The 18,126-nt window shown below is 35.3% G+C and overlaps 1 protein-coding gene across 5 annotated transcripts in view; it reads left to right on the top strand.

Annotated features, from left to right (window-relative positions):
* Nucleotides 1–18,126, top strand: part of PLA2G4A (phospholipase A2 group IVA) — a 189,157-nt gene that overhangs the window by 136,675 nt on the left and 34,356 nt on the right. For all 5 annotated transcript variants that reach the window (XM_079928237.1, XM_079928236.1, XM_079928238.1 and 2 more), the window contains 5 exons: nt 6,763–6,985; nt 7,918–8,032; nt 13,862–13,999; nt 14,086–14,178; nt 17,017–17,088. In XM_079928237.1, coding sequence (XP_079784363.1) covers nt 6,763–6,985; nt 7,918–8,032; nt 13,862–13,999; nt 14,086–14,178; nt 17,017–17,088 — 641 coding nt within the window. The remainder of the gene's footprint in view (nt 1–6,762; nt 6,986–7,917; nt 8,033–13,861; nt 14,000–14,085; nt 14,179–17,016; nt 17,089–18,126) is intronic.

Here is an 18,126-nt window from a genome sequence, read left to right as displayed (position 1 = left end):
TCTTAAATTCGTCTAACAAAGAAAGACCAGACCTTGAGTGCTATTTTAGTGGTGTAATAGTGTATATTTGTGTTTAATTAGAGCTGCAGTCATTGCTTTGGTTATAGATTTGGGAAAACATCTAAGATCCCCTCTCAGGGTTCTGAAAACAAGTCCTACAAAATGTAATTAAGAGAATTTTAGATGTTACAGGCCAATCATTTAAATATTATAGGCCACCTTCAATTCCTGCTCTATCCTTCAGTGTCTAATTTCTTCAAAGGTTAGCCTTTTCTTTTTTTTTTTTAAATGTATACATTTTAATGTTGCAGGAAGTTGACTTTAGAATTAGCCTATCTCTTTTTTTTAACATCTTTATTGGAGTATAATTGCTTTACAATGGTGTGTTAGTTTCTGCTGTATAACAAAGTGAATCAGCTATACGTGTACATATATACCCATATCCCCTCCCTCTTAAGTCTCCATTCCACCCTCCCTATCCCATCCCTTTAGGTGGTCACAAAGCACTGAGCTGAAGCCTTTTCTTAGTTATTCTATTTCCTTAAAATCCATGTATTCCTAAAATCCTACAATCATTTTTCACCAAGAGGCCATATAATTTCCAAATATAATGGTGTCTTTTGAAGTTCTTATTCTCCTCAACTTTTTGGGGGGAATCAGGGAGGATGAAGTTGGGAGTTGAGATATTTCACACATTCAGTTGTCCCTCTTTCAAATCCCTCCTACCATGCCTTTTCCCCCCCATCCTCTCTGATTGCTCTCTCCTCATAGCTGTCTTTTCTACTTCCACTACTTTTTTTCCTTAAAATGAGCTTCCCTCCAGGACCTGCCTTTTGTTCTATTATATCGACACATCCTCCCTTGGTAATTTCACCAATTTCTACCACTTCAGTTATTACCATCAATAATTTAATTTGTAGTTCTTCAAAACATCTAAAAACTTACTGGAAGAAAGAAAGAGAGAAAGAGAGAAAGAGAGAGAGAGAGAGAGAGAGAGAAAGGAAGGAAGGAAGGAAGGGAGGGAGAAAGAAAACCCTAATGGACAATGCAAAGTAGCCATCAGAGAAGAGAATCAAGGGAAGATGAGTTTGCAGAGGTCAAGTGTGGGAGTGCTTCACAAAGTAGTGGGTATTTTAATAGAGGAAAAATCTATGAGAAGCTTCGCTTAGAACTGGGTTTGGAGATTTCATGGTTTTAGTGAAAATTACTAGATAAAGTAAATGAAGGGCACTTTTGATCATGAAATTACAAATAAGAAATGAATAGGAGATGAAAGAAAGAAAGGTGGGAATGTGAACCTTAGTAGGAGCATCTATTATTTCAAGACAGGGAATATAGGACCCAGGAAATGTTTTATTTTGTTTTCAGAATATAAAAGACTAGAGCATTTTTGTAGAAGTCTGAGGTGATGGAAATAGTGTAGAGGGATAGATAGAAGATAAAGAAATAGATGGATCTTGGATACAAAGAGATTCGGGCAGAGACAGGACAGGACAAGATAAAAAGCACAAGTGAAGCTATTAACCATGGAGAAAAGAGACACTTCCTGAGACAAAATAAAAGGTGGTCAGGATGATTCATATTAACAATTTTCTCTCAAACACTATAGGTGAGAAGGTAGAAAGTTCAAAGGAAGGAAGTCAGAAACACTTGGAAAAAGAAAGTACACTCTTCTGTTGTATAAGTTTTTATATTCTGCTGATACATGACCATTACCTGGCACAAATTAGGTAATATGGAAATATCTGGAGAAGGCTTGGACCTCCCGTAAAGTTTTCTGTGATCACAAAAGAGAATTTTATGTAAGACAAAGCTTTTTTTTTTTTTTTTTTTTTTTTGCTGTACGCGGGCCTCTCACTGTTGTGGCCTCTCCCGTTGCGGAGCACAGGCTCCGGACGCGCAGGCTCAGCAGCCATGGCTCACGGGCCCAGCTACTCCGCGGCATGTGGGATCTTCCTGGACTGGGGCATGAACCCGTGTCCCCTGCATTGGCAGGTGGACTCTCAACCACTGCGCCACCAGGGAAGCCCAAAGCTTTTCTTATAATTGCTACTATCTTTATGATAATTATTTCTGAAATTCATTTTGGATGATAGTTGTTATTCATTAAATGTAAGAATTAGCCAAGCAGGAGAACTGGCCTGAGTGAACTAGTGACAGTAATCCTGTGTTCTTTTGCTCAGTGAGCACAGCTCTCTTCCTCAGCACAGCTGCTCATTTGTGGTGTCACAGGGCTATTGGATTTCAACTGCTGTGTTTGTATGACATTACCGTCTAAAGAGAAATGAGAGCAGCTCTGTGTCTATAGGCAATGGGACCCAATTCATTAAGCTATAAAAAAGAATTCAAGAATGAAAACTTTCAGTTTAACATCTGAAGAATTAGTGGGACATTGAAAAATAAACCAATTTTAATAGGAGCTGGCCTGTAAGAAATGATAGGCTAAAAGATCAAGATTATGTTAGAGAAAATATGTTGTTTGAGGTGAGGACTGTGCTAACGAACCTCTCCCACTTGTCACGTGTTTAATGACTAAATGAAGACTTGCATAAGTAACTGCACTTTGGGGAAAAATTAATCTAGGAATTTATTTAGGATTTCAGGATATTTGCTTCACAAGGTCGAGGGTCTTGTTAAGACATTCCAAACCTTGATTGCATATGAGAATCACTTCTGGCACTTTTTTAAGCAGAGAAATTCTAAATGTTTACCCCTGAAGATTCTGATTAGGAAGGTCCTGGGGAGCCAGACACTGATATTTTAAAACTTTGACTCTGTGATTTAGAGACAGGAAGTGAACCGAGAATTCCTTGTTCTCTGGCATAATTTAAAGTTTTTTTTTTTAAACTTTGTACTTAGCCTAAAATGCATTCATATGGAGAGAATGAGGTGTCCCATCATATAAATATATTGAAAAATTAGAGGTGAGTATTTTCAGATTTATAGAGAAATAAATTGAAGACCCTTTCATTCAATAATTATTTATAGAGGCCCTGCTATGTCTAAGACACTTAGTTTTTGAAACTTGATTGGTATAATTGGGAGTCACTTATTGGCGAAGAGATGAAAATTAAGGCTTAACTACGGAGTTGATGCTTGTGTGCTTTAGATGGTAATATGTCCACAGAAGCTCATGATAGCTGAATTCTGCCTTGGTGCAATCAAAGAAACAAAGAAACAAACAAAAAGCAAAAAAAGCAATTTAAGGAAAATTGACCATTGCCTGCTGTTCCATCTTTAGCTGTCACCAAAGCCAAAATCCAAGTCTTAGATGTCACCATAATGATGTCATGAAACGTCTGTCCAACTTACACTTGTTACTTCTAAGGAAAATGGGCTCATAAATGCTGAACAAGCAGAGAACATTAGCCCCAATGCAAATGGTTGAGGTATTCTAGGTCCTTCTGTCTTTCCATAGGGCTTGTATACTCGAGCCAATGGTTTCATGGGAGAGAAAGAAAAAGAGAAAGGGGGAGAGAGAGACTCCCCAAGTGAATGAGTTTACTTCAACCTTTAGAGCAGAAATGGACTGCAACCGTTCTACATGGAGCAGAAAAGAAAGAATTGGACTGACATGCATATACACTTGACCTCTTAAAATGATCTGCCTCTGAAACTGTGGCACAGATTCCTAGGTTTTGAGCAATCTCTGAACCTCAGAGGAAGGATTTTCTGAGTCTTGATCCAATGGCAAACATTGGGAGGAAAGGAAGAGAAAAGAGGAGCCTCCAGATCCTGCTGGAGGAAATCCGTGAGGCTGAGGTACTTGTTAGAATCATACGTTGATTCATTTTAAAGACCAACTAAATATAGATGGAGAAGAGAAGTCTTAAATAACGTGAATGAGATGTGAGTAATTACATCATTCTGCTGAACAGTTAGAAATGACAACTTCCAATAGCAGAATGATCATATCATTTCCTCTTTACCTACCCTAAAAAAAAAAATTCTGTGGCTAAATTGATTTCTGCTGACATTGTTTGTTTGATTCTTTTCCTTATTTTTATGCTGCTTCATTAAGGAAATGATTTGATGTATCTTAATAATAAAGTAAAACTGGATTGCATACAATAAAGATCGAAGTGGAAAAAAGTATATGTTTGTGTGTGTGTAATATATATATGTATAAAACTAGAAACTAGATTAAAAGTTCATTCTATAACCTGTAGCTTTGGGAGGCATGAGACACAGACTTTGGTTTCAGGTTTCTAGAATTCAAGGCAAAATCCAAACTATGCACAGTTATATAATGCACATTTTTAATAAGTTAAGGGCCAGCCAATGATCCATGGATATAGAAATTATTCTTGATACTAAGACCAGTAAAGAATTTCTTAATGTTCTCATAAAGAATGAAATATATCCTGAATAGTTCCAGAATTGATTACTTAGAGACTCAAAAAGAAGTTTTATTTTCCCATTTTTATTGTATCCTTAAATGTAAACCAATATCATTACACCAATGTGTGCATTTATTGAAAAGCATGATGAGGTCCAGAATCAGATCTTTGTTCATCTAGATGAATCGTGTGGTAGACCTTGGAATAACTATAGGAATGGATGGACTCTGCATCTTTCTAGCAATCTCAGCTGTAATTTTAATAGATATTGGTGATTATACCAGGCTTGAGTTCAGAATAAGTCTATCTGATTTATCATTATCTCATGTTGTGAGAAATGTTAAGAATCCAGTTTATATAATAAAGATCTTTTAAGAATGTTTACTTTTTTTTTGCAGAGCATGTGTTCCATTTTAGGTCTGTCATCACTCTTCATTCGTTAAGTTTTAATTATTCTCAGTTTGTCTCTAAAGAAGTCTGAATCCAACAAGTAATTCTAATTTAATGTGTAGTGGGAGTAGTTTGATCTCTAAGAACTGAAATCTTACTTTAAAGATTTTTAAAAAATAAAGGCTATCAGGGGAGAGGACAGATTTTAAATTCGAGTTCTATTATAATTGGGGAACTGTAAACATGTTATTTTTTTTTTCTGTGATAGTTTTTTTTTTAACATCTTTATTGGAGTATAATTGCTTTACAATGGTGTGTTAGTCTTGCTTTATAACAAAGTGAATCAGTTATACATATACATATGTTCCCATATCTCTTCCCTCTTGCATCTCCCTCCCTCCCACCCTCCCTATCCCACCCCTCTAGGTGGTCACAAAGCACTGAGCTGATCTCCCTGTGCTATGTGGCTGCCTCCCAGTAGCTATCTATCTTACATTTGGTAGTGTATATATGTCCATGCCAGTCTCTCACTTCGTCCCAGCTTACCCTTCCACCTCCTCATATCCTCAAGTCCATTCTCTAGTACGTCTGTGTCTTCATTCCCGTCTTGCCCCTAGGTTCTTCATGACCTTTTTTTTTTTCTTAGATTCCATATATATGTGTTAGCATACAGTATTTGTTTTTCTCTTTCTGACTTACTTCACTCTGTATGACAGACTCTAGGTCCATCCACCTCACTACAAATAACTCAATTTCATTTCTTTTTATGGCTGAGTAATATTCCATTGTATATATGTGCCACATCTTCTTTATCCATTCATCTGTTGATGGACACTTAGGTTGCTTCCATGAACATGTTATTTAAATTCATCAATCCTCTGCTTATCTTTAAAATAGAAGAATTGAAAGCTATCACAAGTCTTCAAGACAACAACTTATGAGCAATTAGCCAGCACAGGCCTAGAACATACCAAGACTCAATAACAGTTAGTTTTCTCCCCTCCATGAAGGGAAGATAAATCACTATGGTGGTATTTTGATATGAATGTCAAGAAGACAGGAGATTTAAATATGTGCTACATTCTCTTTGGTTGGGTGAAGTTGTAGAGTATTTCTTTCATTATTTTGTGCTCTCAGTTCAACAGTTCAATATACTGTGCTTGTCGTATACTAGGAATTTGCTAATCATTGAGACTAAAAAAGATAAATAAGCAAAGTTTTCCCTGCAGATGGTCACAACTAATTAGGGGAGACAGATAAGTAAACTAATAATTAATATTTAGTTTGAGAGCTACAATATTAGAGATATTGGTTCCCAGGAGGATCATAACTTAATGTTTACCGTCTAAATATCACATACCAAGGCATATGGTGATTTCCAGCATCACTAGAGGCGGCCAAATGGCTGTTGGCCAAGAATCTTCACAAGAAAGCATTTATCTTTCAGACCTACTCCTCTCCATGATTTCACCATTAGATCTGTATGCTCAGAAATTCTGAGACCTACAGTTGGCAAAGCTTGGGATTCTATCTAGGCCAATGGACACACACACACAATTGTCAGGAGAATTAGGCATTCACAATTGTTTGGACAGCACATTTTCTACCTATAGATAATCATAATGGAAAGTCAAATTATCAGATTGCTTGGCTAGTATTATATCCAGCAAGTCAATTTATTTACATGGCTCTCAGTGTGTTGTGTCATCAGTCTCTCATGGTCTGTTAGGGATACCCATTCCTGGAGACTAGACAGTGAAGAGTTGGCCCAATAGGGCATCCTCTCCTCTGGACTGTGCAGAAGTCCAGTGTTTCCTCTGAGGCCTCTCCTTTACTTCCGTTGTAGACCAGCTGTATTCTGATTGTTGCATCCTTTCCTTAAATGAGTTAATGTCTTCAATCAGAAAATTAGTTAACCAACTATTTCTATTATTCTTTCATTTTCTGATGACAAAGATGACTGCTTTCTTTGGAGACTACTTACTGTGTGATGCCCTTTATCGTTACTGATTGTCTTTTGTCTTCTTTACAGGTACATGTCAACTTTATATTCTCACCCTGATTTTCCAGAGAAAGGACCAGAGGAGATTAATGAAGAACTAATGAAAAGTGTTAGCCACAACCCTCTTTTACTTCTCACACCACAGAAAATTAAAAGATACATTGAGTCTTTATGGAAGAAGAAAAGCTCTGGACAACCTGTCACCTTTACTGATATCTTTGGGATGTTAATAGGAGAAACACTAATTCACAATGTAAGCCTTGGCTCAGTCTACAATCCTTTTAATACAAGAAAACGATGTATATCGTAATGTTTTAAATAAAACAAAATACGATGCATTTTGTAAAAGTCAATTGACTCACCTTATCCTATCAACATGTACTGAGTACATACTCCCTGCCAGACGTAACTCTTCTATAATACGTTTCATCCTACATTACATTAGTTCTTACCAGCTTACTAATTTATTCTAACTATGTGTCAGTTTTGTTGTTGTTTTTGGTTTTTGGTTTTTTTGGCCACAGCGCGCGACTTGCGGGATCTTAGTTCCACGACCAGGGATTGAACGCGAGCCCTCGGCAGTGAGAGCGCAGCGTCCTAAACGCTGGACTGCCAGGGAACTCCCTACGTGTCAGTTTTGATGTATAGGGAAATACTTTTTTATTCCTTTTCTTTGGAAAAATACACATTTTAACCCTTAACTGCCCATTCTGCCCAAATAGCAATCTCTTTTAGATAAAGAGGTGAATAGAAGTAATATTTAAATAGCAGAAGAAGAATGGAGCTTTCCTGGAGAGAGTCAGAAAAAAAAGGAGTGAATCACATGGAAGAAACCCATTCGACACATGACAACAGAGCAACATTTTATCTGAACATGAAACAGGGCGGGTAGAGTTTGTGCCAGGGAATCTGGGGGCTCAATTCCTTCTGGGCTCCCTAGCTACCAAACGTCGATATAGTCCTGAGACGTATGGCTCTTTTTAGAATGAAGGTAATTACCTCCATAGAGCTTACTTTTTGCTGTTTTTCAGGATCAGAGGTCCTGAAAATAGTCATAAGACTATTTTAGTAAGACTATTTTTATTACAAAAATTTTGTGTCTTGATTGGAAGTACTATTTTACATAGTTTTTTTAAATCTGTATCTGTTTGTATATGTAAAACCTTTTCTTTCTTCTGTGGACAGAGAATGAACACTACCTTGAGTAGTTTGAAGGAAAAAGTCAATACTGGACAGTGCCCTTTGCCTCTTTTCACCTGTCTCCATGTCAAACCCGATGTCTCAGAGCTGATGTTTGCAGGTATGGAATTTCCTCTTGCAAAACATTTCCTGGAAACTTTGAACTGTGGTTCCTAATGATTTTCTCTAGAGGAAGTTCATAAGCAATTTTAGTTGCTTATTTTAATATATTTTCTGTAACATAAAAACTTTTGAAAATATAAGAATTTTTTAAGCTAGATGATTTTCTGATTGTAGAGACTATCCTATGAAACTAGTTACTAGTATATCTTCATTCAAATTAGTGGGAAAGACGATATAAAAGTAAATCACGAATATAATCAATATTCAATTTTAATTATTCATTTCTCAAGGATTTTTAACAAAATACTATGTCTAGGGCTTTTAGGCAAGGCATATATTTTTGTTTGCTATTTATCTGTTCATTAAATTGGGTAACATGATATCTGTTTATCATTCAAAACACTATTCTAATTTTTATAATTCAGCACCTTAAAAGTACTAGCCTGTACTTGTGGCAGCTGGTGAAAAAAATGCCTCATTTTGTTAAATCTCAGACGTAAACATTTGTTTCTTCTGTAGCTCTGTTTCTTGTTGGGTGCTCTAAAAGGATGTGACTTCGTACTTCTCCAGGCCACTGCCAGTCCTAGTCTGCAGTGTGATAGAATTTCTGACTGTGGCTAGTAGGGTTCATTGTATTTTTAGGAAAAGTATCTCAGTGACATCAGTCACACCATGAGCTTAAAAAATCATTGTGAATGGCATGTAATTACCAGATTTATATCTAGAATTCTTGTGCAGTTTTACCAAGTCTCACTTTTTCTTCAACTGACTACTGTCAAGCTAGAATTTTGAATAGTTTATAAAAGCAGTGTACCTGGAATTCATTCATTCAACAAGTGTTTATCAATTATCTTGACTAAAATGTTTCTCATGCTTCAGAAAGCACTTATCATATTTATTGTCTTATTCAATATTTACTACAACCCAGGGAGGGAAGGAGGTATTTTTAGCTCTGCTTCACAGGAAAAAAAAAAAATAAAACCTCAGAAAGGTTCAGTGATTTGCCCATTTCCACATAGAAAGTAAGTAGCAGAGCTGAGAATTGGTTTTGAAATACTTTGTTCTTTTTATAAAAATATTGGCTTCTCTGATTACTGATGATGTAGAAGGTAGTATGCCAGGTGCTGAGCATGAACTCCCCTTCCCTCCACAGTATATCGCCCTTTTTCTATAAGACCTGATAATATGTTTGAGAAATTTGCAATAGTTATTAAAGAAGTTAAAGCACAAGAGAGAACAGAATGTTACTATGCACTGTTTCCTTGACCAAGTTGTGTGACACCTTTTAGCCTCAGTTTTCTCACCTGTTAAATGAGGATGAGACTCTCCTTATAGTATTTTGCTAAATAAATGAGATAAAGTATGTAAAGTACTTAAAACAATTGCAGGCCCAAATCAAGTTTCAGTAAATCTTAACAATGTGGAGTGTTCTATGAAAGCTGTATGAGAAGAGTCAAAGATCTGAAGATGAATAGAATTTGTATATGAAAGGCAAATTTAATTCTTGGATGGGGGTTTCAGGCATGCAGTAAGAGTGTCGGATAACCATGGCGTACTCAGCAGCAATGAGGAACCACACTTTGTGATGGAGTTCATAGGGAGAGTTAAGAAAAGTAAGGGCCATGATAAATTGTTTTTTTGTTAGTGTTGGTTTTGTTTTGTTTTATTTTTGCTTTCCCATAGCTATTGTCTTATGAGGTCTTGGAATGCTTGGAAATTGGTTGGTAAATACCACTAGCACGCCAGTCAAATTTGTGCATAGCCAAACAAGGCTTCTTTTACCCCAGAAGCATTATGATTTAGTTAAACAAGCATTAAACTAATTTGGAAGCCTTGTCGTACTTCTAAGCTGAAATACCTTGGATGGGTCATTTAATCTCTCTGATTCTTATTTTCCTCATTATTAAAAAGAAGGGTATTAATAAACATCAGATTTATCTTACAGAGCTATTAAGCCAATTGCATGAGATAGGGATAATACTGACTATGATAAAGGGACATAAAAATATAATAGTTTTATTGTTACTGTTACGGTTGTTAATGGCATTTTCACAGTTGTCTCTTTTTATTCTGAAGTTTTAGTCAGCAGCCATTCTCAAGAGAAAATCTGACTACAATAATTAAAGAATAAATAATATTTCCAGCGAGTGAATATTTTAGATTCATCTAGAGTGAGAAATGGCTGTTTTATGTGCAGTTAGTAGTCTTTCAACTTGGATGTGTCTGATTTGGGCCAACTGCCTAATTTCAATATTGTTACTGACATGAGAGAAACCCCATTAACCTTCATTGTTAAGTTTCTGTGATGAGGAGGTTCAAGCTGTTTCTTCCAACAGAGTTGGACAAAACCATCAAACGTTAGTTATGTTGATCTTGTACCCAGATAAGACATTCAAAGGGGCATGTTATGAGTGTTTGAGTAGCTTGAGTTATTGGGGAAAAAAAAAAAGGAGACATGTCTATACTTTATGCCTTTAAATTTGCTTAGATTAAAATGGACATTCAAGAAAAAAAGTTAAAATATTATTTGAATTATATTATAAACAGTCAAAGATCCAAACTACCTTACAGAAGTTTTATCAGCTTTACTTCAACAATACCAGAGAATGTTTTTCTTCCCTCTTAGAAAAGTTTTAAACACTTTCCCCTTTTGAAGGCTTTAAACACATAAATATTAGTTGTTTAAATGGTTACATATTTTTGGCTCCTCCACTTCACTACATTTCTAGTAGGATTTCAAACTTTCATTTTAAAGTTTCCATTGGTCAGTAAATTGCATTTACTGAGCACAATTTCTAGACTTAACATCATGTTAAGTTCTTTAACAGATGCTATAGAAGTAAAAATATAGTACTTCCTCAAGAAGTCTATAGTCTCATTAACAAGACAAAAATAAAACATGAAACATTAGTAAGCCATACACATAGAATACTCCTATCTGTTAGAGTATATAGAACTGACATAAATTGTAAGATATTAGAGATTTAGTATAGTCATAAGAAGGACTTCATGAGGGTGATGGAACTCAGATTTAAGTTAAACTTGGAAAGATCTATCAGTTGGGGGTGAAAAGTCAACTTTGTGTGAACAGTGTAAGGAAATGTTCAGAAGGTAAGCCAAAGGTACATTTTGGGGAGCAGTAAAGAGACATTAGCCTTGGTCTCATGCGTGAACTGGTGAAGAGTAGTGGTGTATTTGGGAAAACCATTAGTGCCAAGTTATAGAAAGCTTTGAATTCCAGACAGAAATGTTTCTATTCAGTTATGATAATGGGAAATACTTAATGATTTTTGGTAAGGCAATAAAATTATTTAAATAGTGTTTTTGAAAAAAAGTATTTCGGTGATTCATATGGGTAGATTGGTAAGAAAGAAACTGGAAGCAGTGATATTACTGTGTTTCTTTAAATAAGGTCCTGGAACTAGAGAGAAACTGATAAGGAAAGAGAGGAGAAGATGAATGTGAAAAGCTTAAAGGTTACCAATGAAATGTGCGATGGATGGATTTGATGTGAGTGGGTTTAAGAGTGATTTCAGTTAAGAAAAATTTTTTTTCTGGGCAGTAATAGCGTGATTTACAGAAGCAGGTAAGCTTGACTGGGAAGCAAGGTGATGAGCTCCTTTCCAGGCAAGTGGAGCAGGATGTGATGACAGCATACTCAGACGTAAGTGCACAACAGGAAGATGGAAATGAGTAGATGGAGGCTCCGGAGGGAGGGTCAAGTTTGAAATGTAGGAATCAGCAGCAGAGAAATAGTAGTCAAAGTACCATAGTGAGTTCTTCAGTGAGGATTAGAGAGCAAATCTGCCTCTTGAGAATGTCTCTCATTACTGTGTACACAAACCTCAACATTAATCAAGAAGAGATTGCTAAAGGAGTAGGAACCAGGAGGTCTTTACCCTTTAGTACCCTGGAGAGGGGTGTGAAATTCAGAGATAAGAAATTACTCACAGTGATATAGAAATTTTCCTCATGGCCTCTGATTCATTGCTAGTCATGTCTCACCAACTCCATGTAAGTCATTATAAAACACGCCACTTTGTCATGAAGGGTATATGCACCATTTGGCTTTGATGTGACATGAATTATAATGTCTTCTCATCACAATTGTGATTTTATAACTTGTTTCACAAAAGTAGAATGTTCTAACCTATACTATTGAGTAAATAATAAATATATGCATATCCACAATTCCTTTTCCAAAACTTTGAGGACAGATGTTTTAAAATTCAGAATATTTTAGATTTTGAAGTTAAGAAATATACTACATATTACATAATACCCCCATTGGGGTCTTACAATCAAGTAGAGTGATTTCTCCAATGGAATGTATTTATATTCACACTCCATGGGATATCTAAAGATTAAGCCTCACATCTTTTCAAGACTGGTTTTTCTGCAAAATGAGTTCAGGTCGGCTTTTACTACCAAACGAATAGCAAAAAAAAGTGTGGATTTTGGAGTTATTTGGATTTTGGATTGTTGGATAAAGGGTTATAGACATGCAATAATTTTAGAAAAGGAAAAACTGAAAAAAAATAAAGGCAGACAGAGAGTTTGGGGTTAGGCAGGGGTGCATGGTAGTGGGACTCCATAGAAGATGGTCAACAAAGACTTTGAACTAAAGTTAGGAAGGAGCAAGCCTTATGGTTACAGAAGGGAATAGCAAGCATAAGGGCTGTGAGACAGGAATGAGCTTGATCTCTTGGAGGAACATTAAGAAGGTGTGTGGCTGAAGTGGAATAAGTAAGACAAAATGTGATAGGAGATTGGTTAAGACATGTAGTCAGACAAGGAGCATGAGCCAGACCATCATGAGGGCTTCTTGGCCATGTTTTTATTTTCAGTGTAATGGGAAGCCATTGGAAAGCTTTCATCTGGCACTGGTGTGGTGTGATTTATATTTTTAAAAATCCATCTGGCTACAGGGTATCAACAAGATAGTAGGGGAATAGAGAAAGTTTTAAGAGGCTATTGTGGAGATCCAGGAGAGAGTATGGCAGCTTGTACCAGTATGGTCATGGTGAACAAATGGATAAGTAGCCCGTTTCTAACCACATCTGATGATAGAGCCTACAGAACTTGATTTTTTGTATTTGAGGTATAAGAGAAAGAGGACCATGAAGAATAATTCTAACGTATGGATAGTGGTATGAATATATGAAAAGTAGTACCATTTACCAAACAGGGGAAGACAGAGAATGGCAAGGAAATGGAGTCAAAAACCAGGAATTCTTTTTTGGATAGATTAAGATTCAGATGATTATTAGGCATAGTTATAGCCACAGGAATACATGAAATATAATAGTGGCTACTGTTTATTGAGTGATTAGAATGTGCTATGTCCTCTTCTAAGTTCTTTAAGTTTCTTAACTCGTTAGATCTTCACAACAATTCTACAGACTATCTACTGATTTTATTCACATTTTACAGATTAAGGAACTAAAACACAGAGAATACAAGTAATCTACCCCAAATTGCACAGATTTTAAACATCTGAGCCAGCATTTTTAAAACTGAGTCTAAAGTTTTCCCTTCTTTAGAATTAAGATGGACTTTATAAAAGATGTCTGAGTTTTTAAATGTGAAAAGATATTCAATTTGTGCAACTTAAGGGATCCTTTGTGTTCTCATTTTATTCATCGGTAAGCTTTCCCCTCCCAACTTCTCCTATACAATGCCATATGCATAATAGGCATTTGGTTAATTTTTTAAAAATATTTTAAATAAATGAATGAGAATAATCATGACAAAGTTGAAGTAATCTTTGTGCACATCTCTGTAGTATTTCCCTATTAATGGATTGCATTTTTTAAAATGATTTCAGATTGGGTTGAATTTAGTCCATATGAGATTGGCATGGCTAAATATGGTACTTTTATGGCTCCTGACTTATTTGGAAGTAAATTTTTTATGGGAACAGTTGTAAAGAAGTATGAAGAAAATCCCTTGCATTTCTTAATGGGTAAGTGATAAAAATCTACCATGAGTTTGTTTGACTGTTTTAAATCCTTGTGCATTCTAAGTTATACTGTTTTTGGTTTATTTTAGGTGTCTGGGGGAGTGCCTTTTCTATATTGTTCAACAGAGTCTTGGGAGTTTCTGGCTCTCAAAGTAAAGGTTCCACAATGGAAGAAGAACTAGGTATTGTAAAAACATGCTTACATTGATAATAATTACACTATATTGGTAAATTTCATTAACACATATGTTGAGAGAAAATTAAATCATCATAAAGACTGTAATTGTTCTAAAGTAGGCTAGGCTAAGCTGTGGTGTTCAGTAGATTAGATGTATTCAATGCATGTGCATCTTACAGAATTTTCAGTTTACAGTGGGTTTATTGGGACATAACCCCATTGTAATTTGAGGAAGATCTGTACTCCTTTTATCAATAAGGGTAGCTTTTTGAAGATTAGATTCAACAACAGTTTAACGCAGTATAACCCTTAAATTCACGCTTGTCAGTTCATTTACCTCTTAAATACTTCTCACAGCTTATTCATACCAAAAAAGATGGAAAAAGTGTTTCAAATCACATCTAATAAATTATCACCAATGATTTTCTTTAAATCTAACTCACTAGCCCACAATAAATTAAAAATAATATTTACAAAACTTGAAAAAGTAGACGAACTCAATTGAGGACCAGCAGTATTCATTTGTTATAATATTTATACCATAGAAACATATGTTTTCTTTAATGAATAAATTTGATTTAAAGTAAATGAAACAAAACATGCATTCAGTATCTCCTAAATGTCTTGCCATCTGTAGCTCAATCAACACTAAATTTGTTATGGTTATTTTGACTGGTGGGGGGATGGAGCAGGGAGATGCTAAATTTGAATTTGGGGCCAGCCTAGCTGAGGCTGGGGAGAAGGGTCCTGTAGATTATCAGCACACTACCTACCTGCTACGTCTTCTCTGTGTGTGAAGTATCACACATTTATTTGAGGGCGAGTTAACGGAACAGCATAAATGACTTTCTCAACAATCAATTTATCTGAAGAATACTTGCATGTAAAAAACTTACCATAGGATTTTTCTGACAAGCCATCCTTAGTTATTGCAGACAGTTTATTTACTTAAGCTTTATATGCAAAACAAAAATACAATTGTACTTTAATTAATGTACTACAAATTGGCTTATAAGTAGTATGATCACTCTTCCTGTGAGAATTGACTTTAGATATGTGATATTTATATTAAGTGCAGTAACTTGCTATAGTCCTTAATATTTGGGGGTGGTTCTTAGTAAATAATGGAGAAGTGATCTTATGATTGCAATAGAGCCAAAGATTTTAATATAAAAATAAAAACAACCAAAAAGGCACTTTGTCCTTGAACTTGCTCCTGTCCTCCGAGCATCACTCAGTGAATAAGCAGCCAAGGTTGGTGGAACTTTTGAGTGTTCTCTGACCTTAACTACAGAGCCACATGCTCTTAAGGGTAACTGAAAGGCAAAGTGCATAATGCTGAAAAGCTCTGACTTGATTTATTTTAATGAACATTACATCCCAGATGAATAACCTGTTCTCAACTCTAACTGTGGGAATAACTAACTCTTCTCTCAGATGTGAAGAGTTCAGAAAAAAAGAAGAGAAAAAGAACAGAAGTACCACCTCTTATGAGGCTTGCTTCTCTGTGTTCTTCTGTGTTAAATAATCCAGATAAATCCAGGGTTTGCTGCTTTTTCCTTCTAAGGCAGGAAGAGAATAGGACTGAAATAACACATCTGAAGGTGGATGAGACAATGGCTGACGGCCAAGGAAAAGGAGAATGTTTATACTCAATATACTTGAATATTCTTTGTTGTGAGACATCCCCTTTGAGACCAGTGGTTTGGCAGCTTATTTACTTTCTCTGTGTGTCAGACTTAAGGGGAATATTGTGTCCTTGAGAACCACCGGCCAGCAGGATGCGTGTTACCTCAGATTAGGTAAGGGTTTCCAGAAATGAGACGAGAGTGATGACTGAGGGGAATCTGAGGACTCCTGGTGACCCTTTCATCCACTGGCTGACTAAAGTCTACCTCTTAAAGTGGTGTTCAAAGGTGGTGTTTGTTTTGTTTTCCTCTCTTTCAAAGACACACTTTAAGGTAAATTGGAGCATAATATGGGGAAACCAAATGTTATACCTATATTTCTCTCAGTTTAAAAGCCCAAATGGCTCTCTATTACTGAAAGTTATAAATTTGGAGTCAGTTTCTTAGGATTAAAAAAAAAAAATTCTATTGACTAACAGAAGGAAAAAAAGTCACTCTACAGATAAGGATTTCATGTACATGTCCAAAAACATTTTTGATTTTTCTACAAATGTTGATTATAAAATGGTTTGCGTGCTCCATAATTTGGGTACTTTTTACTTGAAAAAAGATAAGTTATGCTATACATAAGATAAAAGATAAGTTATGTTTTACAGATTTATGGTTTCTATTTTAGTTTTTATAACTGCTCTCTTAATATGTTCTGAGGAAGCACAAACTGATACCAAAACAGACATTTCAATAGACAATATTCAGTATTATTAAAATCAAAAGATATATTAGTAGCTTCATTCATTTTGATGAAACAATTTTGTGGCCCCCTTGTAAATTTTGGCTTTACCCTGTACTGACCTTCATAAACATCATTTCAACATATTTAACTGAAGAAAAAAATTTTTGATATAATAAGAATTATATAATCAAGTTATTCTTTCTGTCAGAATTAAGATAAACAAATAAAAATTCTCCCCTTTAAAATCATGTATGAATAATTCTAAACTAATTTTTCATACCCTGAGAAATTTTGCTTTCAAATGAGAAATTTGAAAATACTAGTAAAGCTAAGACATTTCGATTTACTAAATTGATCTAGATTTATACAAGTAAATCTAATAGACGTCACTGTGGTTTTGCTACAATTACTTCCTTACAGTAAATTTCATCTTGAGTCTTGACACCTGAGATTCTTCAATTGTTTTGTTTTCTTTCTGCAGAAAATATTACAGCAAAGCATATTGTGAGTAATGATAGCTCGGATAGTGATGATGAATCACAAGAACCCAAAGGTAAGAGAGCTGGAACCTCCTCTGGCAGAAGTGGATTAGGAAAGGACATGAATGTATTGTCTGATTTTCTCACTCAAGATGCTAATGGTAGTCTCTGCTTAAGGCACTGAGTGATAGAATGGTAGCTTTCAATTCAGAGCAAGAATTAATGCCATATACGTAATAAAATATGCAACACAAAAGTTGCATATTTTAAAATATGCAATAATTAAAAGTTATTTCATTTCTTTTAAATACCTCAAAAATATTATCAGTTGAACAGAGAACAAACTGAGATGGTAGAAATACCAAATTCTGTGTTAAGTCTGATTAGAGCACCAGGCTTCTCAACATGGAAATTGTGATTTGGGAACATTTTTACATGGCTTTAATAATTAAAATTTAATCTTTTAAAATCTTATTATTAAGTAACCTGTAGAAAATGATGTTCTCACTCCATTCCTGAGGCTTATCCCATTGCCAACATTCTATCTTTCAGGAAGGGATCAGTGATGAAGTAGGGTAGAATTACTGAGAAATTTTTGTTTTGTATATTACTTTGTAGTACAAGCGAGTACTTCTACACCTTAACAAGGCAGCTTTTAGCTTTGTGTGGATCACAATAGTCAATGGGGAGTCGGGGAAGAGATAAGGCAAGGATCACGGATATTTGTTGCAGTTGTTATGTGGTAAAATGGAATGATTTGACATTTTGACACAGCCATTGGTACAAATATTCCCAATAGCTCAAAAGCCAAAACAAATAAACAAAAAACAAAGAGAAGATTTTATAACAACTGGGTGAACATGTCCTGTTATAGTTTGAATACAATCATCTAGATTTTAAAAGATATTAAATGCTTTCTTGTCCAAAACCTAAAGAACTCCACCAGCCAAGGTATAGATATTGGAAGAGCCTGTTTAATCTTTGCTGAATCAACACTAAAATTAAAGATCTCTTTTCATAGCTGGGCTGTTATTTTTCAGTTGTTCCGGTCTTTTTTTTTTTTATTTTATTTTGAATTTCCTTTTAATGAAGGGAGATAGTACAAAGGGGGT

The sequence above is a fragment of the Stenella coeruleoalba genome (assembly GCF_951394435.1).
Source record: "Stenella coeruleoalba genome assembly, chromosome: 1".
NCBI lineage: Eukaryota > Metazoa > Chordata > Mammalia > Artiodactyla > Delphinidae > Stenella > Stenella coeruleoalba.
Note: the sequence above shows the minus strand (reverse complement) of the source record. Positions and strands in the feature narration are given on the sequence as shown.